The sequence below is a fragment of the Salvelinus sp. IW2-2015 genome, linkage group LG34, assembly GCF_002910315.2.
Source record: "Salvelinus sp. IW2-2015 linkage group LG34, ASM291031v2, whole genome shotgun sequence".
NCBI lineage: Eukaryota > Metazoa > Chordata > Actinopteri > Salmoniformes > Salmonidae > Salvelinus > Salvelinus sp. IW2-2015.
In genome coordinates this window covers 113,422-134,571 of record NC_036873.1, presented here as the reverse complement: position 1 = coordinate 134,571, position 21,150 = coordinate 113,422, and the positions used below count along the sequence as shown (strand labels likewise).

At 40.0% G+C, this 21,150-nt stretch overlaps 2 protein-coding genes across 2 annotated transcripts in view; both read right to left on the bottom strand.

Annotated features, from left to right (window-relative positions):
* LOC111958495 (interferon-induced very large GTPase 1-like) overlaps nt 1-21,150 on the bottom strand; it is a 149,903-nt gene that overhangs the window by 20,899 nt on the left and 107,854 nt on the right. Inside the window, exons 6-8 of the mRNA XM_024134812.2 lie at nt 4,883-5,149; nt 4,177-4,443; nt 3,763-4,032 (exon numbers count right to left, since the gene is read on the bottom strand). Of these exons, the coding sequence (XP_023990580.2) occupies nt 3,763-4,032; nt 4,177-4,443; nt 4,883-5,149 (804 nt within the window). The remainder of the gene's footprint in view (nt 1-3,762; nt 4,033-4,176; nt 4,444-4,882; nt 5,150-21,150) is intronic.
* The window catches only part of LOC139023676 (interferon-induced very large GTPase 1-like), a 209,864-nt gene that overhangs the window by 90,459 nt on the left and 98,255 nt on the right, over nt 1-21,150 (bottom strand). The gene's annotated exons all lie outside the window — the stretch shown is intronic.

Below are 21,150 nucleotides of genomic sequence, written 5' to 3'. Positions count from 1 at the left end.
TTGCTCTTMAATGCAAGTACAACTAAATGCATGCTCTTCAACCGATCGCTGCCCGCATCTGCCCGCCCGTCCAGCATCACTACTCTGGACGGTTCTGACAACTACAAATACCTAGGTGTCTGGTTAGACTGTAAACTCTCCTTCCAGACTCATATCAAACATCTCCAATCCAAAATAAAATCTAGAATCGGCTTCCTATTTCGCAACAAAGCATCCTTCACTCATGCTGCCAAACATACCCTCGTAAAACTGACTATCCTATCCTACCGATCCTTGGCTTCGACAATGTAATTTACAAAATAGCCTCCAACACTCAACAAATTGGATGCCGTCTATCACAGTGCCATCCGTTTTGTCACCAAAGCCCCATATACTACCCACCACTGCGACCTGTATGCTCTCGTTGGCTGGCCCTCGCTTCATATTCGTCGCCAAACCCACTGGTTCCAGGTCATCTATAAGTCTTTGCTCGGTAAAGCCCCGCCTTATCTCAGCTCACTGGTCACCATAGCTGCACCCACCCGTAGCACGCGCTCCAGCAGGTATATTTCACTGGTCACCCCCAAAGCCAATTCCTCCTTTGGCCACCTTTCCTTCCAGTTCTCTGCTGCCAATGACTGGAACGAATTGCAAAATCACTGAAGCTGGAGACTCATATCTCCCTCACTAACTTTAAGCACCAGCTGTCATAGCAGTTCACAGATTACTGCACCTGTACATAGCCCATTTGTAAATAGCACATCTATCACTCCAGTGTTTAATTGCTAAATTGTAATTATTTCGCCACTATGGCCTATTTATTGCCTTACCTCCCTTATCTTACCTCATTTGCAGACACTTTATATAGACTTTTTCTATTGTGTTATTGACTGTATGTTTGTTTATTCCATGTGTAACTCTGTGTTGTTGTTTGTGTCGCACTGCTTTGCTTTATCTTGGCCAGGTCGCAGTTGTAWATGAGAACATGTTCTCAACTAGCCTACCTGGTTAAATAATGGTGAAATAAAAATAAAATAAATTAAAAAGGGCTTGTAAGTAAGCATTTCACAGTAAGGTCAACACTATTCGGTGCATGTGACAAATAAAGTTTGATTTGACTTGACACTTGTACTGTAGCCTAGTGGAGATCAATATCTACCTTGTGTTATTAAGCTATATAAAACAACGGTTGTTGATGCTGCATTTCAGATACATTTTTGTACATTTGATTGTTGCATTAATTGACCATGGCCTAGCGTTTGAGCAAGCAAGACGGAACATTATTTTGAGAGAAAGCCCTGATCCCAAACACTGCCCCCGCATGGAGMGAAAGAGAACTGCTAATTTTCTGGGACTCACGAGGCTCATTTGAATTTCCTGATGCAGCATGTGAAAATCACGATTTCGTAGGTGCTTGCGTCTTTCAAATTTCGGACTGGGAAGGAACATTTGGCCCATAAACTTGCCCAAAACTGCCTGAGAGTTTCCGTTGAGCCGGGTGGAGACTTTGTTAGTCTCGTTAGTACATTTTCTAACACGTCTCCCCCCAGAATGTAAGCATCTAAGGCAATTACACAAGATTTTAGTTCTGTGTGGCCAAGATTAATAACATATCAATACCTTATTTTGAGACGATTTCATACCATCAATCCAGTTGCCCCAACTAACCTCATAGGGGTCATGAAATTAATGCAGTTACCTCCGATAAGTGTTTATAATACCAAAATATAATCCACAGACATGGACATTTATGAAAATGATCATTAGACTTTGCCACCCCAGATGGTATTGATCTGTGAAATTTGGCCCTCTGGACCATCTATATTATAATATAGTCTCTCAGCTGCAGGAGGGTCTACTCCTAACGTTTTGTGACAATTTTATTCATTTCAGGCTCAAAAGAAGCGCTCGAGCTGTCCACATTATTTTCTGCTGTTTATTTTCCTGTTTTTTGGAATGTCCAGTATCCCTGGGATACCATGCTGTCATAATGTATTTAATGTGTGATCTGTGTGGCTCAGTTAGTAGAGCATGGCACTTGCAACACCAGGGTTGTGGGTTTGTTTCCCACAGGGGACAAATTAAAATGTATGGACTCATTACTGTAAGTCGCTCTGGATAAGAGGATCTGCTAAATTACTAAAATTATTAATCATTTGTAGGCCAATTTTGAATTCCTACATTACCCATAATGCTCAAGTGAATGAGAGGATTGTATAAAATATTCTACAAAGGCATGCATTTGAGTCTCTAGACTTTGCAACCATGAAAATACAGTGCATTCGGAGTCTGAAGGGAGGGGTCTGAATACTTTCCGAATGCACTGTATTGACATTCTTGTCAATGATAAAACATAATGGAAGTCCTTTACACTGCAAACTTTATGTTTATGCATTGTTTGAAGTACTAAGGTTGCGTTAACAAAAACAGCCCAATTCTGATATTTTTTTCCACTAATTGGTATTTTTCGCATCAGATCTTTTGCAGAGCTGATCTGATTGATCAAAAGACCAATTAGTGGAAGAAATATCAGAATTGGGCTGCCTGTGTGAACGCAGCCTTAGGGCAAGCAAATTGTAGTAGTGATGAGTAGAGTTGTGGTAACATCATTTGGGGATTTAGATATACCTACCTATTTTAAATGCTATAAAGTAAACAAAATTATATAATATATTGTATAGATCAATAAAAACAAGGGGCCTCCCGGGTGGCGCAGTGGTCTAGGGCACTGCATCACAGTGCTAGCTGCGCCACCAGGGTCTCTGGGTTCGCGCCCAGGCTCTGTCGCGACCGGGAGGTCCGTGGGGCGACGCACAATTGGCCTAGCGTCTTCCGGGTTAGGGAGGGTTTGGCCGGTAGGGATATCCTTGTCTCATCGCGCTCCGGCGGGCCGGGCGCAGTGCGCGCTAACCAAGGGGGGCAGGTGCACGGTGTTTCCTCCGACACATTGGTTCGTCTGGCTTCCGGATTGGAGGGGAGCTGTGTTAAGAAGCAGTGCGGCTTGGTTTGGTTGTGCTTCGGAGGACGCATGGCTTTCGACCTTCGTCTCTCCCGAGCCCGTACGGGAGTTGTAGCGATGAGACAAGATAGTAATTACTAGCGATTGGATACCACGAAAATTGGGGAGAAAAGGGGATAAAACAAAAAATWAAAATAAAAAAAGGGTATTAAAATACCTATTGTTTTTACAAATATAATATGTGTCCCTAAGTTTTATGCCATTGGAGTTACCGCCTTGAAAATCACTCATTACAAAGATATACCTTGAGCATTCCCTCCAGTGGCAAACTGTTATCGAGTAAATTATTTTTAAATGGTTAATGACCTTAGATTTGAGAATTTGTCGCTTCCTTTTAAGAAAATCCTCAGTTATCTTAAATGCGTCATTGGTGTTACTACTCCTACTGGTGGCACAATCTTATTATAATGTAAAAAAATAAAAAATAATCAATAAGCTGCCATATCAGTTCACTTAGAATGGGAAGATGTACCCAAATACATTTACTGAAACAATTGATTTTTTATTGAAATGCCCAAATGCCACCTTAAATCAAGAACAACCCAAAGTTTTGAATGAATTGACATGAATTGGAATTTGAATTGGACSCCACAGGCAGCAGAATTCAAATGTAATGGGAATTAATGTAGTGTAGAATGTACCTCCATGCCATTGAATCTACATGATTTTCAAAAAATATTAATTTGTGGCACGGACAGATAAAACGCTCTCCCCTAGCTGGAAACTCGTGGTAGTTTAAAAAAAACGGATGGGTACTTCCTTACGTGTGGTTAAGGTTGTTGACACAGGTGGACTTTGTTCTTCATTTTCCAGCACAGTGCAGACAGTGACGGAGTACTGAGTGCCACATTGCAGGTCAGAGAGAGTGATGCTGGGTGAAGATGTGGTAGTGATGTGTGGTTTTGTTCCTGGACACTGGTAGGAGATCTGGTAATGATGGTTGGTTTGGTCCAATCCTGGTGGCTGGTTCCAGCTAACAGCAGCTGATGTGGTGTCCACTGAGTCAACAGTCAGCTGGTCTGGAGCAGGAAGTACTATGGGAAAGATGTATTGTTATTAGCATAACTACAGTACTCAAAGGTGGCACTGGGTGTGTGCCGAAACATTTCTTCAGTAATAAAAGACTAATATAAAGTACAAATTATTATTTTGGATCTTGGATGAGTTGGATCTCTTACTCGTGCAGATGGTTGTAGAGACAGGTTCACTCTGTTTCCCATTGTTCAGCACAGTTGAGACACTGATAGTGTACTCAGTGCCCAGTTGAAGGTTGGGAAATGTTTTGGAGCAGTTGTCAGTATATGCTGCCTTGAGCTCTGTTCCTGGGCTGCAGTAGGATATGAGGAAGCGCTGTGGAACTTTCTCCATCCCTTCAGCCTTGGACCAGTGGAGAGTGAAGGAAGTTGCTGTCTGGTCTGTCTTTAATTCTCTGGGTGCTGGGACAGCTAGAATAGGATGCWTAGCTCATTAACATTTTTGCAGATAATAACAGACATAATATTATGTATAAATAACATGTTTGAACCTTTAAATTAATATATATAGCCATTGATTCTTGAAGAATACAACTTATAAATGCCTCATGAGCTTAGTTTCACAAACTGCTGTACGTMATCAGAACCCAAAATATAYTTTTGTTTTACTCCATTATTTGTAAAGAATGTAATTGGAAACAAACCATGTATAGCTTTAAAACATGGTTAAACCTATAATTTTGATCTTGTGGTCAGTTCTTTCATCCATAGCTCTGTCTATGATTTTGAGAATAGTTACATTTCTCCAGCCCCATCCCTCAGCTGTTTACCAAAACAAGTGGCGGGGTGACGGCTTTGCTATTTTGTAAATCCTAGATTGGCCATTTAAGACAAACACAAGTCACTGTACCTGTGAATACAGATGCTGAGACTGTTCTGTTTTCGCTGTCATCTTCTCCCTCTGTGGTAACGCTGAACTCATAGTTTTCACCAGGTTTAAGTCCATCTATTTCAATTTGATATGCGTATTTCACCTCTAGGCTGCTCGCTTCACCGTCACATTCCCAGGTCACTCTGAACTTSTGTGGTWCTTTAACCCCCTGAGGAGAACTCCAGCTCAGAGACACAGAGTCTGATGTCASCRACAGGAMCTGGATCTCACTAGGAGAGGGCAGCTCTGGTACAAGAGGGAATAAGTGTACATTACTGATACAGAAATTCATTGTGAATTATTATTCAGTAACCGCTGTTATGCAGAAGTTGTCAATATTGAATCCTGATTCATCTTGCACCAACTTTGAAATAATCATGAATCACAACAACAACATTGACACATTTCGATATGGTGTATTAACTTTGGTATGTATAGTAAAATAGCAATCATATATTTTTTTAAACATATACCTTCAACTGAAGTCTGTCTCTGGTATTGGTCTTCATCTGGAATCTTTGGTGAATAAATTGTCAAATAAACAAGTCATTAAAATACAAAGCTGATTATTAGTTGATCGTGCAAAGAGGTTGTACTACTTAGTGTACTTCATAATTTACTTAACTAATCAGCTTATCGTTAAAGAGGTATTTTATAGCTAAAACTGTCAATGTCAAGTACATTGTTAATTTTTTTGTAAAATGTTTAGACTTTGTTGTTAATCCATACAGAATGCAAATTAGTGTCTAGTCTGTTCTGCTGAATGTAGCCTATCTTTGTGACTTCCTGTGAAAAATAAATGTTCCTGTGAAAAATAAATATCTAAATAAATTAAATAACGCTGACAGAACTTTCGTTCCAGGTCTGTAGTCACCTCCACCAGTGAGTGTTTTTTCAATGCTGCTACTGTGTAGTGCTGCTTGACATCGGTCTCACAGTAGGACACACTGCAGGTCTGACAGAACTTCACAGCTTTGACTTCAGAGCAGATATCACAGACCACCTCTCCTGGTTGGATTCTGTTATTTAGAAGAGTAAGAAACAACACAGTACAAGTAAAAGCTATTTATAAATGACTTGATATGTTGATAGATTTACTGCGTAGCCTGACATAAAATAAAAATAAAAATAGACCATGTGGTAAATCATGAAAGCAGAGGGGTTGAACTGGCTGATTTCACCTTGTTTTCCTCCTCATTAAGACATGTATTTGACTGTGTTGGGTTCTATTCATGTCACTGATGGAGTGCTGAGGTTTAGAGGGTCTACACCAGAAGTTAAGGGTTATAGGAGGAAGGTATATAGTGTGTGCAACTAAGCTTGGAATGTGTTGAGTGCAGGGAAGTGATTACATGTGGCAGACATTGATAAGGGGAGAGAGCCATGGATTAGTGATGGAGGGGTGTTGAGGTCAGGTCAGGTCACTTTAAGGGAGAAATAGAAGTTTATGGCCTGTATCACTAGTGTCCTGCCTAGCAGTAAAGAACGATGTTTGTACAGATGGGTAGGAGGAGACTCAGCCTATGAGGAACGGTTAAATATCAGTGCTTGTGTCAAAATGTTTTTTGTCTGACTGCAGCTGTATTCACCCTTTGGGAATAATTAAACTTGGTCAAGCTTTCCTAGTGTCCGTGGAGTCATTTACTCTTAAAATTAGAACCTAACAACTGAAAAGACAAGATTTGGGGTCAATTTCATTTAAATTCCAGTCAGTTGTGGAAGTACACTCAAATTCCAATTCAAAATGTTTCTTGTTTAAAAGCATTAAAGAAAATGCAATATGAATTTCAGTGTACTTCCTCAATTGACTGGAATTTAAATGAAATTGACCCCAAATCTGGTCTTTTCAGTCAGAGGAGGAGGATAACAAGGTGAAATCAGCCAGTTCAACTCCTTGTAAGTTAGCCATTTAGCTTCAGTCGGTGTGCGACTGTGGTGAAGTTGGTTCAATGTTGGATATATCTATGGGGCTAGTAAGGGACCGTCACAAAATTACACAATGTTCATGGGACAATATTGTCATGTTGCACAACTGTTAGTTCTCATTAAATACTTACATTCTTTTATATGAATTATTACAATGTATAGTTGGTTTGTGGTTAAGTTGTTGAAATTTGAAACTATTGAAATTTTAGAAATATTGTCCCATCCACACTGTGTAATTTATTGACGGTCCTTGGACTAGCCCCATGGAGATATCAGAATAACTTTACCAGGTTCAGCGTGTGTTCGAAGATAATTTACGAATGAACACCCACATGTTAGAGGGCATTATTTGAAATCGAACCCAACCCTCAAATATCCCAAGGAAAACGGAGACGTCATCGATTCCTTAAATCTCTAACATTCTTGTTTTGGAAAATACTGACTTTATTACCAAAGTTATCCTATTCACACATTTTAAATACATTCTGTGACTAGAATAGATGTATAGGACTACTACCAAAGCCACAGGCCGTTTTCAACCAGAAAAGTTTGTTTTTMCGTTCAGTTCCAGTTTAAAAGTGTGGTTCAGTAAAATGTGTACTGTTCATACCTCAAAAAGTATGATATGAGTAGTAGCTATACCACAACCAATGGAGGCTGCTGAGTGGAGGACGGCTCAAAATAATGTCTGGAACAGAGCAAATCAAACACATTTGTATTTAACTAGGCAAGTCATTTAAGAACAAATTCTTATTTACAATGACGGCCTAGCCCGACCAAACCCAGATGTCGCTGGGCCAATTGTGCAACGCCCAATCACAGCCAGATGTGATGCAGCCTGGATTTGAACCAGGTATTGCAGTGACACTGCTTGCACTGAGATGCGGTGTCTTAGACCACTGCACCACTCGGGAGCCCAATGCAAACCATTTGTTTGATGTATTATTTGATACCATTCCACTAATTCCGGTCCAGCCATTACCACAAGCCCGTCCTCCCCAATTAATGTGATCATAATATTCAGATTGTTTTAATAATCACAACTGCTGGTTGTGAATGTATAAGCCGTCTGTGACATTTTGTGAATTATATATGAAGAGCATAGTGTATAATCTCACTTGTCTAGTTGAGTAGAGGTCTCCTCCTTGAAAAGAATAGGCATATTCATTGACTGGTGACTCTTTGCTGATGCAAAACTCTGAGTTGGTGACTCTGCTCTCTCCAGATGGAGCCTACAAGTACAATAATACATAACTCTGAGTTGGTGACTCTGCTCTCTCCAGATGGAGCCTACAAGTACAATAATACATAACTCTGAGTTGGTGACTCTGTCTCTCTCCAGATGAAGAATACAAGTACAGTAATACATAACTCTGAGTTGGTGACTCTACTCTCTCCAGATGAACAATACAAGTAAGTAATACTAACTCTGAGTTGGTGACTCTGCTCTCTCCAGATGAACAATACAAGTACAGTAATACATGACTCTGATTTGGTGACTCTATCTCTCCAGAATGAACAATACAAGTACAGTAATACATAACTCTGAGTTGGTGACTCTGCTCTCTCCAGATGAACATTACAAGTACAGTAATACATGACTCTGAGTTGGTGACTCTACTCTCTCCAGATGAACAATACAAGTACAGTAATACATGACTCTGAGTTGGTGACTCTACTCTCTCCAGATGAACCCTACAAGTACAGTAATACATGACTCTGAGTTGGTGACTCTACTCTCTCCAGATGAACAATACAAAGTACAGTAATGCAAAATGTTAAGGGGTCAAAGTAGCTAAAACACCTTCATGGAGACATGTACATAAACTGTTGTGAAGTGTATTGTCATGTTATGACATGTTTTCTTGACATACTGTATCTATGGAAGAGCACAGTGTATGATCTTACTTTTCTTGTTGAGTAGAGGTCTCCTCTTTGAAAGAGTAAAAGGGATCCATTGACTGGTGAGTCTTTGCTGATACAAAACTCTGAGTTTGTGACTTAGCTCTCTCCGGATGAACCCTACAAGTACAGTGATGCAAAACATTGAGAAGTGTTAGACAGACCTGTGTCAAATACATAATATATATTATACAGTACCAGTCAAAAGTGTTGGGCTAGTAACCGAAAGGTTGCTAGATCGAATCCCTGAGCTGACAAGGTAAAAATCTGTCGTTCTGCCCCTGCACAAGGCAGTTAACTCACTGTTCCTAGGCTGTGTAAATAAGAATTTGTTCATAACTGACTTGCCTAGATAAATAAAATCCAGGGTTTTCCTTGATTTGTACTATTTTCTACATTGTAGAATAATAGTGAAGACATCAAAACTATGAAAAACACAAATGGAATCATGTAGTAACCAAAAAAATGTTAAACAAATGAAATTAGATTTTATATTTGAGATTCTTCAAAGTAGCCACCCTTTGCCTTGGTGACAGCTTTGCACACTTGGCATTCTCTCAACCAGCTTCATGAGGTAGTCACTTGGAATGCATTTCAATTAACAGGTGTGCCTTGTTAAAAGCTTATTTGTGGAATTTCTTTACTTCTTAATGCATTTGAGCCAATCAGTTGTGTTGTGACAAAGTAGGGGTGGTATACAGAAGATAGCCCTATTTAGTCAAATACCAAGTCCATATTATGTCAAGAACCGCTCAAATAAGCAAAGAGAAAATGACAGTCCATCATTACTTTAAGACATGAATATCTTCAAATTTCTTCAAGTGCAGTCACAAAAACCATCAAGCGCTATGATGAAACTGGCTCTCATGAGGACTGCCACAAGAAAGGAAGACCCAGAGTTACCTCTGCTGCATAGGGTAAGTTCATTAGAGTTACCAGCCTCAGAAATGGCAAAGAATTGCTTCAGAGTTCAAGTAACAGACACATCTCAACATCAACTGTTCAGAGAAAACTGCGTGAATCAGCACGTCTTGGTTGAATTGCTGCAAAGAAACCACTACCAAAGGACACTAATAATAAGAAGAGACTTCCTTGAGCCAAGAAACAGGAGCAAAGGACATTAGACTTAGAGATTTTTGGTTCCAACCGCTGTGTCTTTGTGAGACGCAGAGTAGGTGAACGGATGATCTCCGCATGTGTGGTTCCCACCGTGAAGCATGGAGGAGGAGGTGTAATGGTGGGGGGGGAACTTTGCYGGTGAAAATKWCAGTGATATATTTAGAATTCAAAGCACACTTAACCAGCATGGCTACCACAGCATTCTTCAGCGGTACGCCATCCCATCTGGTTTGAGCTTAGTGGGACTATCATTTGTTTTTCAACAGGACAATGACCTAACACACCTCCAGGCTGTGTAAGGGCTATTTGACCAAGAAGGAGAGTGATGGACTGCTGCATCAGATGACCTGGCCTCCACAATCACCCGACCTCAACTCAATTGAGATGGTTTGGGATGAATTGGACTGCAGAGTGAAGGAAAAGCAGCCAACAAGTGCTCAGCATATGTGGAAACTCCTTCAAGACTGTTGAAAAAGCATTCTAGGTGAAGCTGGTTGAGAAAATGCCAAGAGTGTGCAAGTGTGAAGATGTAATCCGGAGACAGGTGTTTTCTCCATCTCTTTAGCTATAATACTCTAATTGCACTGATTTCAAAACTTGATCCTCCAGAAAGTGGAGAGCAGCACTTATGCAGCTCCACTACACAATATATTTTTTTTAAACAAGCTTTCAACAGGATTAGCAACAGAGACTGACCAGCTAAAATAGACAGAAGCCTTTATGGCAGACCAATCCGAACTCCTCTCTCGGCATGTCCAGCCCACCCATTATCTCAGCCAATCATGGCTAGTGGGAAGGTTGCTGCCTTCTTCTGTGGCTTAACCAGCAAGGCTCGTAATTTAACAATTTTATTCGTATTTACAGATGGCATACAAGTTTGCTATTAAAGTACATGAAAGTTTGACATGTTCCAGAAGGCATTTCTGCAACAAAAAAAAAATGCATTTTGATGAGAAAACATATATATATATATATATATATATATATATATATATATATTCAAAAAGGTTTAAAATGGCTCTGCTTTGAAGTCGTAACTTGCGACATATGCTTAGTTTCCAGAAACGAGTCACAAATGGCCTGGAGCCTTTAATATCCAATGCTGTAGGACTTATTTAAAATGGTCCATGAATGGCTGCAAAAATACATTGACTCCTATAAATCATTTTCAAAGACACAAGTATGCATATCAGACACTGGCAAAATTGGGAAGAAGTGGAATAATACAATACTGTAACTGTGGGGAAGAACAGTAGTGTTCTTGCTGGCAAGCCCATTAATTACCCTTTGTTAAGAATGAGAATTGTTCAACGGATCAGACTAAACAAAGTAAATGTATAATAAAATCTCCTGAAGACAAGTTCACATAAGTCTACCCCTACACCCTAACCACATTATGTTTAATTTATTGTCCCCCCTCTAGAACCAAACTTACACTTTTGGGTTCACAATCGGACAAAATTATTTTCATAGTTACAAATCGGGTCACCCTACCAAACTTCCCTGCTACAAGACTGTAGGTCTGTCTGTCTGTTGCTTTTTCATTGTCCCAGCCTAAATGCCAATCACCAAACAAGGGGACTAAATCGATTTTAGTACATGTTGTCACAAGGCTGCATTCTGCAATAGGGAAGGTAACAGCAACCTAATTTTGTTGAAAAAATTGTACATAAAACACCGCTACCGTGCTACTCTTTTTACAGTTTTATACACTCAGTGAATAACGTTCTCTCTCCACTCAGCTCCAGTCTAATCTTGAGGTGCGTTTATTTATAACGCGCAACCAATCCCCTTGATCCCTTACATAACTACACCAATCATATGCTTCAATTGTCCGTAGACCTCAGAGACAGGATTCTGTCGAGGCACAGATCTGGGGAAGGGTACCAAAACAAATCTGCCGCATTGAATGTCCCCAAGAACACAGTGGTGGTTACAAAAAGAGGTTTGTAACTACCAAGACTCTTCCTAAAGCTGGCCGCGCCRGCCAAACTGAGCAATCGGGGGAGAAGTGCCTTGGTCAGGGAGATGACCAAGAACCCGGTAATCACTCTGATTGAGCTCCAGAGTTCCTCTGTGGAGATGGGAGAACCTTCCAGAAGGACAACCTTCTCTGCAGCACTCCACCAATCAGGCCTTTATGGTAGAGTGGTTAGACGGAAGCCACTCCTCAGTAAAAGGCACATGACAGCCTGCTTGGATTTTGTCAAAAGGCTCCTAAAGGACTCTGACCATGAAACCAAGATTGAACTCTTTGGCCTGAATGCCAAGCGACACGTCTGGAGTAAACCTGGCACCATCCCTACGGTGAAGCATGGTCGTGGCAGCATCATGCTGTGGGGATGTTTTTCAGCAGCAGGGACTGGGAGACTAGTCAGGATCAAGTCAGGTCAGAGCAAGAGCTCGTGCAGTGTTACCAACTATTTTTCGGTGAGAATCGCTATAGAGAAATAAGAATGTCATTTTTTTGTAGGCACTAACTCCGCCGTGGTTCGTTTTATTTTAGGTTGTTGGATAAACTCTGACAATAAGGTCTGTGGTATACACAGGCTTAGGAGATATTATATGTTTTGTTCTATGAGAAAAAGCACAAGGTTTCATAATTCATAAAGGACTGATATTATCTCATAGAACAAAACGTATCTGATCTCCTAAGTCTGTGTTAACCCCAGACCTTATATTCTGTGTTTTATCCCAAAACCATATTCTTTCCACATTAATTTCCCCATAGGAATGGATGAAGCAACTTTTTTGGGACTACAAACTGGCAAGCTCGTTTTCTGTAGAATTAGGTGTGAAAAGTTGTTAAATTTGCAACACTGATGTGAAAAATAACCAGTAAAAGCGAGTGGCAGCCTCATAGAAATGGAATGTAATTCGAATGCCATTCTAGTTCTAGTCATATAATGTCATTCTAGTTGTGTGAGTGACTCCCTCTGCTGGTCGAAACAAGTTAAAAAAATTAAAGATTGAAAAATAAACCACTGATATACTGTACCTTGATTTGATAATTATTCCCCCCTGAGTGAATACATGCTATACCTTTCGTTGTGATTACAGCTGTGAGTCTTCTTGGGTCAGTCTCATAAGAGCTTTGCACACTTTTATTGTGCAATATTTGCACATTATTCTTTAAAAAATTCTAAGTTAAGTCAAAACTGTAATTTGGCCACTCAAGAACCGCTGTCTTCTTGGTAAGCAACTCCAGTGTAGATTTGGCTTCGTGTTGTAGGTAATTGTCCTGCTGAAAGTGAATTCCTCTATGTGTCTGGTGTAAAGCAGCAGTGGTGGAAAAAGTACCCAATTGTCATACTTGAGTCAAAGAAAAGATACTTTAMTAGAAAATGACTCAAGTAAAAGTGAAAGTCACCCAGTAAAATACTACTTGAGGAAAAGTCAAAGTATTTGGTTTTAAAAGTAAATGTAATTACAAAAATATACTTAAGTATCAAAAGTAAAAGTATAAATCATTTCAAATTGCTTATATTAAGCAAACCAAAAGGCACATATTTTTTAACACTCCGACATCATTTACAAACAAAGCACTTGTGTTTAGTGACTCCAATAAATGTTCTCTTCATGCGTGAATTGGACCATTCAAAATGTAACAAGTACTTTTGGGTGTCAGGATAAATGTATGGAGTAAAAGTACATCATTTTCATTAGGAATATAGTGAAGTAAAAGTAAAGTTTGTCAAAAATATAAATAGTAAAGTACACATACCAAAAACAAAATACTTAAGTAGTACTTTCAAGTATTTTTACTTAAGTACTTTACACCACTGTAAAGCAGACTGAAGCAGGTTTTCTTCTAGGAAAACTGTGCTTGTGCTTAGGAAAACTGTGCATGTGCTTAGCTCCATCCTATTTATTTTCATCCTAAAAACTCCTGTCTTTGACCAATGTCAAGCACACCCATACCATATTGCAGCAACCACCATTATTGAAAATAAGGAGGCAGTTACTTGTTATGTTGGATTTGCCCCAAACATAAGGCTTTGCACTTAGGACAAAAAGTGTATTAATTTGCTGTGTTTTTTTGCAGTATTACTTTAGTGCCTTATTGCATACAATATCCATGTTTTGGAATATTTTTATACTCTGTATATTTGTATTATTTTCTCTCTGTCATGTAAACTCAGCTAAAAAAGAAACGTCCCTTTTTCAGGACCCTGTCTTTCAAAGATAATTCGTAAAAATCCAAATAACTTCACAGATCTTCATTATAAAGTGTTTAAACTGTTTCCCATGCTTGTTCAGTGAACCATACACAATTAATGAACATGCACCTGTGGAACGGTCGTTAAGACACTAACAGCTTACAGACGGTAGGCAATTAAGGTCACAGTTATGAAAACTTAGGACACTAAAGAGGCCTTTCTACTGACTCTGAAAAACACCAAAAGAAAGATGCCCAGGGTCCCTGCTCACATGCGTGAACGGGCCTTAGGCATGCTGCAAGGAGGCATGAGGACTGCAAAGACAGTAATACATAACTTGAAGTTGGTGTTACTCTGCTCTCTCCAGATGAACAATACAAGTTACAGTAAAAATACATAACTCTGAGTTGGTGGGACTCTGCTCTCTCCAGATAACATACAAGTACGTAATACATGACTCGTGAGTTTGGTGACTCTACTCTGCTCGATGAACCTACAAGTTACAGTATGCAAAATGTTAAGGGGTCAAAGTAGCTAAAACACTTCATGGAACATGTACATAAACTGTTGTGAAAGTGTATTGTCATGTTATGACATGTTTTCTTGACATACTGTATCTATGGAGAGACACAGTGTATGATCTTACTTTTCTGTTGAGTAGAGGTCTCCTCTTTGAAAGAGTAAAAGGGATCCATTGACTGGTGAGTCTTGCTGATACAAAACCTGAGTTTGTGGGACTTGAGCTCTTCTCCGGATGAACCCTACAAGTACAGTGATGCAAAACTGAGAAGTGTTAGGGACAGACCTGTGTTCAAATACATAATATATATTATACAGTACCAAGTCAAAAAGTGTTGGCTAGTTAACCGAAAGGTTCCTTAGATCGTAATCCTGAGCTGACAAGGAAAATCTGTCGTTTCTGCCCCTGCACAAGGCAGTAACTCACTGTTCCTAGGCTGTGTAAATAAGAATTTGTTTCATAACTGACTTGCCTAGATAAAATAAAATCCAGGGTTTCGTCCTTGATTTGTATATTTTCTACATTGTAGAAATAATAGTGAAACATCAAAACTATAAACAACACAATGGAATCATGTTAAGTAACCAAAAAATGTTAAACATAATGAATTAAGATTTTATATTTGAGATCTTCAAAGTAGCCACCCTTTGCCTTGGTGACAGCTTGCACACGGCATTCTCTCAACCAGCTTCATGAGGTAGTCACTTGGAATGGCATTTCAATTAACAGGTGTGCCTTGGTTAAAAGCTTATTTGTGAAGTTCTCTTTACTTCTAAGCATTGAGCCAATCATTGGTGTTGTGACAAAGTACGGGGTGGTATACAGAAGATAGCCCTATTTAAGTCAAATACCAAGTCGCATATTATTGTCAAGAACGCTCAAATAAGCCAAGAGAAAATGACAGTCCATTCATTACTTTAAGGACATGAATAATCTTCAAAACTTTCTTTCAAAGTGCAGTCACAAAAACCATTCAAGCGCTATGATGATGAACTGGCTCTATGAGGACTGCCACAAGAAGGAAGACCCAGAGTTACCTCTGGCTGCAAGGGTAACGTTCACTTAGAGTTACCAGCCTCAGAAATGGCAAAGAATTGCTTTCAGAGTCTTCAATAACAGGACACATCTCAACATCAACTGTTCAGGAAAAACTGCCGTTTGAATCAGCACGTCTTGGTTGAATTGCTGCAAAGGAAAACCACTACCAAAGGACACTAATAATAAGAAAGAGACTTCCTTGAGCCAAGAAACAGGAGCAAAGGACATTAGACTTAGAGATTTTTGGTTCACCGCGTGTGTGTCTTTGTGAGACCAGAGTAGGTGAACGATGATCTCCGCATGGTGTGGTTTCCCACCGTGAAGCATGGAGGAGAGGTTGTATGGTTGGGGGGGGGAACTTTGGCCGGTGAAAAATGTCAGTGATATATTTAGAATTCAAAGCACACTTAACCAGCATGGCTACACAGGCATTCTTAGCGTACGCCATCCCATCTGGTTTGAGCTTAGTGGGACTTCATCTTTGTTTTCAACAGGGACAATTGACCTAACACACCTCCAGGCGTGTAAGGGCTATTTGACCAAGAAGGAGAGTGATGGACTGCTTGCATCAGATGACCTGGCCTCCACAATCAACCCACCTCAACTCAATTGAGATTTGGGATGAATTTGACTGCAGAGCTGAAGGAAAAGCAGCCAAACAGTGCTCAGCATATGTGCGAAACTCCTTCAAAGACTGTTTGAAAAAGCATTCTTAGGTGGAAGCTGGTTGAGAAAATCCGTAAGAGGTGCAGTGATGAAGATGGTAATCCGGAGACAGGTGTTTTCTCCATCTCCTTTAGCTATAATACTCTAATTGCACTGATTTCAAACTTATCTCCAGAAAGTGGAGGCAGCCACTATGTCAGCTCCACTACACAATATATTTTTTTTAAACAAGCTTCAAACAGGATTAGCAACAAGACTGACCAGCTTAAATAGACAGAAGCCTTTATGGCAGGACCAATCCGAACTCCTCTCTCGGCGATGTCCAGCCCACCCATTATCTAGCCAATCATAGGCTAGTGGGAAGGTTGCTGCTTCTTTCTGTGGCTTAACCAGCAGGCTCGTAATTTAACAATTTCTTCGTATTTACAGATGGCATACACACGTTTGCTATTAAGTACATGAAAGTTTGAACATGTTCCAGAAGGGCTTTTCTGACAACAAAAAAAAAATAATGATTTTGATGAGAAAACATTATATATATATATATATATATATATATATTATATATATTCAAAAAGGTTTAAATGGCTCTGCTTTAAGTCGTTAACTTGCGACATATGGCTTAGTTTCAGAAAACGAGTCACAAATTGGCCTGGAGCCTTAATATCCCAATGCTGTAGGGAACTTATTAAAATGGTCATGAAGTGGCTGCCAAAAATAATTGACTCCTATAACTCATTTTCAAAAGACACAAGTATGCATATCAGACACTGGCAAAATTGGGAAGAATGGAATATACAATACTGTAACTTGTGGGGAAGACAGTAGTGTTCTGTGCTGGCAGCCCATTAAGTTTTACCCTTTGTTAACGAATGAGAATTGTTTCAACGGATCAGACTAAACAAAGTAAATGTATAATAAAAATCTCCTGAAGACAAGTTCACAAAGTCTACCCCTACACCCTACCACATTATGTTTAATTTATTGTCCACCCCTCTAGAACCAAACTTACACTTTTGGTTCACAATCGGACAAAATATATTTCATAGTTACAAATCGGGTCACCCTACCAAACTTCCCTGCTACAAGACGTAGGTCTGTTGTCTGTTGCTTTTTCATTGTCCAGCCTAAATGCCAATCACCAAACAAGGGACTTAAATCGATTTAGTACATTTGTCACAAGGCTGCATTCTGCAATAGGAAGGTAACAGCAACCTAATTTTTGTTGAAAAAATTGTACATAAAACACCGCTACCGTGCTACTCTTTTTTACATTTTATACACTCAGTGAATAACGTTTCTCTCTCCACTCAGCTCCAGTCCTAAATCTGAGGTGCGTTTATTTATAACGCGCAACCAATCCCCTTGATCCCTTACATAACTACACATCATATGCTTCAATGTCCGTAGACCTCAGAGACAGGATTCTGTCGAGGCACAGATCGGGGAAGGGTACAAAACAAATCTGCCGCATTGAATGTCCCCAAGAACACAGTGGTGGTTACAAAAGAGGTTTGTAACTACCAAGACCTCTTCCTAAAGCTGGCCCGCCGGCCAAACTGAGCAATCGGGGAGAAGTGCCTTGGTCAGGGAGATGACCAAGAACCCGGTAATCACTCTGATTGAGCTCCAGAGTTCCTCTGTGGAGATGGGAGAACCTTCCAGAAGGACAACCTTCTCTGCAGCACTCCACCAATCAGGCCTTTATGGTAGAGTGGTTAGACGGAAGCCACTCCTCAGTAAAAGGCACATGAGCAGCCCACTTGGAGTTTGCCAAAAGGCATCAAAGGACTCTGGACCATGAAACCAAGATTGAACTCTTGGCCTGAATGCCAAGCGACACGTCTGGAGTAAACCTGGCACCATCCCTACGGGGAGCATGGTCGTGGCAGCATCATGCTGTGGGATGTTTTCAGCAGCAGGGACTGGGAGACTATGTCAGGATCAAGTCAGGCAGAGCAAGAGCTCGTGCAGTGTTACCAACTATTTTTCGGTGAGAATCGCTATAGAGAACATAAGAATGTCATTTTTTTGTAGGCACTAACTCGCCGTGGTTCGTTTATTTTAGGTTGTTGGATAAACTCTTGACAATAAGGTCTGTGGGATACACAGGCTTAGAGATATTAATATGTTTTGTTCTATGAGGAAAAAGCACAAGGTTTCATATTCATAAAGGACTGATATTATCTCATAGAACAAAACGTATCTGATCTCCTAAGTCTGTGTTAACCCCAGACCTTATATTCTGTGGTTTTATCCCAAAACCATATTCTTTCCACATTAATTTCCCCATAGAATGATGAAGCAACTTTTTTGGGACTACAAACTGCAGCTCGTTTTCTGTAGAATTAGGTGTGAAAAGTTGTTAAATTTGCAACACTGATGGTGAAAAATAACCAGTAAAAGCGAGTGGCAGCCTCATAGAAATTGGAATGTAATTCGAATGCCATTCTAGTTCTAGTCATATAATGTCATCTAGTTGGTGATGTGACATCCCTCTGCTGGTCGAAAACAGTTAAAAAAATTAAAGATTGAAAAATAAACCACTGATATACTGTACCTTATTTGATAATTATTCCCCCTGAGGAATAACATGCTATACCTTTCGTGTGTGATTACAGCTGTGGTCTTCTTGGGTCAGTCTCATAAGAGCTTTGCACACTTTTATTGTGCAATATTTGCACATTATTCTTTAAAAAATTCATAGTTAAGTCAAAACTGTAATTTGGCCACTCAAGAACCGCTGTCTTCTTGGTAAGCAACTCCAGTGTAGATTTGCTTCGTGTTGTAGGTAATTGTCCTGCTGAAAGTGAATTCCTCTATGTGTCTGGTGTAAAGCAGCAGTGGTGGGAAAATACCCAATTGTCATACTTAGTCAAAGAAAAGATACTTTACTAGAAAATGACTCAAGTAAAAGTGAAAGTCACCCAGTAAAATACTACTTGAGGAAAAGTCAAAGTATTTGGTTTTAAAAGTAAATGTAATTACAAAATATTACTTAAGTATCAAAAGTAAAGTATAAATCATTTCAAATTGCTTATATTAAGCAAACCAAAAGCACATATTTTTTAACACTCACATCATTTACAAACAAAGCACTTTGTTTTAGTGACCCAATAAATGTTCTCTTCATGCGTGAATTGGACCATTCAAATGTAACAAGTACTTTTGGTGTCAGGATAATGTATGGAGTAAAAAGTACATCATTTTCATTAGGAATATAGTGAAGTAAAAGTAAGTTGTTCAAAAATATAAATAGTAAAGTACACATACCAAAACAAAATACTTAAGTAGTACTTTCAAGTATTTTTACTTAAGTACTTTACACACTGAAAGCAGACTGAAGCAGGTTTTCTTCTAGGAAAACTGTGCTTGTGCTTAGGAAAACTGTGCATGTGCTTAGCTCCATCCTATTTATTTTCATCCTAAAAACTCCTGTCTTTGACCAATGTCCAAGCACACCCATACCATATTGCAGCAACCACCATTATTGAAAATAGGAGGCAGGTACTTGTTATGTTGGATTTGCCCCAAACATAAGGCTTTGCACTTAGGACAAAAAGTGTATTAATTTGCTGTGTTTTTTTGCAGTATTACTTTAGTGCTATTGCATACAATATCCATGTTTTGGAATATTTTTATACTCTGTATATTTGTATTATTTCTCTCTGTCATGTAAACTCAGCTAAAAAGAAACGTCCCTTTTTCAGGACCCTGTCTTTTCAAAGATAATTCGTAAAAAATCAAAATAACTTCAACAGATCTTCATTATAAAGTGTTTAAACTGTTCCCATGCTTGTTCAGTGAACCATACACAATTAATGAACATGCACTGTGAACGGTCGTTAAGACACTAACAGCTTACAGACGGTAGCAATAAGGTCACAGTTATGAAAACTTAGGACACTAAAGAGGCCTTTCTACTGACTCTGAAAACACCAAAAGAAAGATGCCCAGGGTCCTGCTCACATGCGTGACGGCCTTAGGCATGCTGCAAGGAGGCATGAGGACTGGCAGATGTGCCAGGCAATAAATTGCAATGTCCGTACTGTGAGATGCCTAAGACAGCACTACGGGAGACAGGACGGACAGCTGAATCGTCTTCGCAGTGGCAGACCACGTGTAACACATCTGCACAGGATCAGTACAACCGAAACATCACACCCTCGGACAGGTACAGGATGGCAACAACAACTGCCCGAATTTACAACCAGGAACGCACAATCCCTCCATCAGTGCTCAGACTGGCTGAGAGAGGCTGGACTGAGGGCTTGTAGGCCTGTTGTAAGGCAGGTCTCACCAGACATCACCTGCAACAACGTCGCCTATGGCCAAACCAGCGTCGCTGGACCAGACAGGACTGGCAAAAAGTGATCTTCACTGACGAGTCGCAGTTTTGTCAATTTGGAGGTGGAGGGTCTGTCTTGGTCTGGGCGGCATCATCACAGCATCATCGGACTGAGCTTGTTGTCATTGCAGTTATCTCAACTCAGTGCTTACAGGAAGACATCCCTCCTCCCTCATGTGTACCCTTCCTGCAGGCTCATCCTGACATGACCCTCCGCATGGACAAGCCACCAGCCTTAATGCTCGTTCCTTGCAGTATTTCCTGCTAGACAGGAAATGTCAGTTGTTCTGCCATGGGCCAGCAAAGAGCCCGGATCTCATTCCCATTTAGCATGTCTGTGAACCTGTTGGATCGAAGGGTGACATTCCCCCCATGAAATGTTCGGACTTGCAGTGCTTGTTGGGAAGAGTGGGGTAACATCTCACAGCAAGAATGGCAAATCTGATTGCCAGTCCATGAGGGAGGAGATGCATGCTAGTATTAATGCAGCTGGTGGTTCACACATATACTGACTGTACTATTTTGATTTGTGACCCCCCCCCCCCCCCCCTTTGTTCAGGACACATTA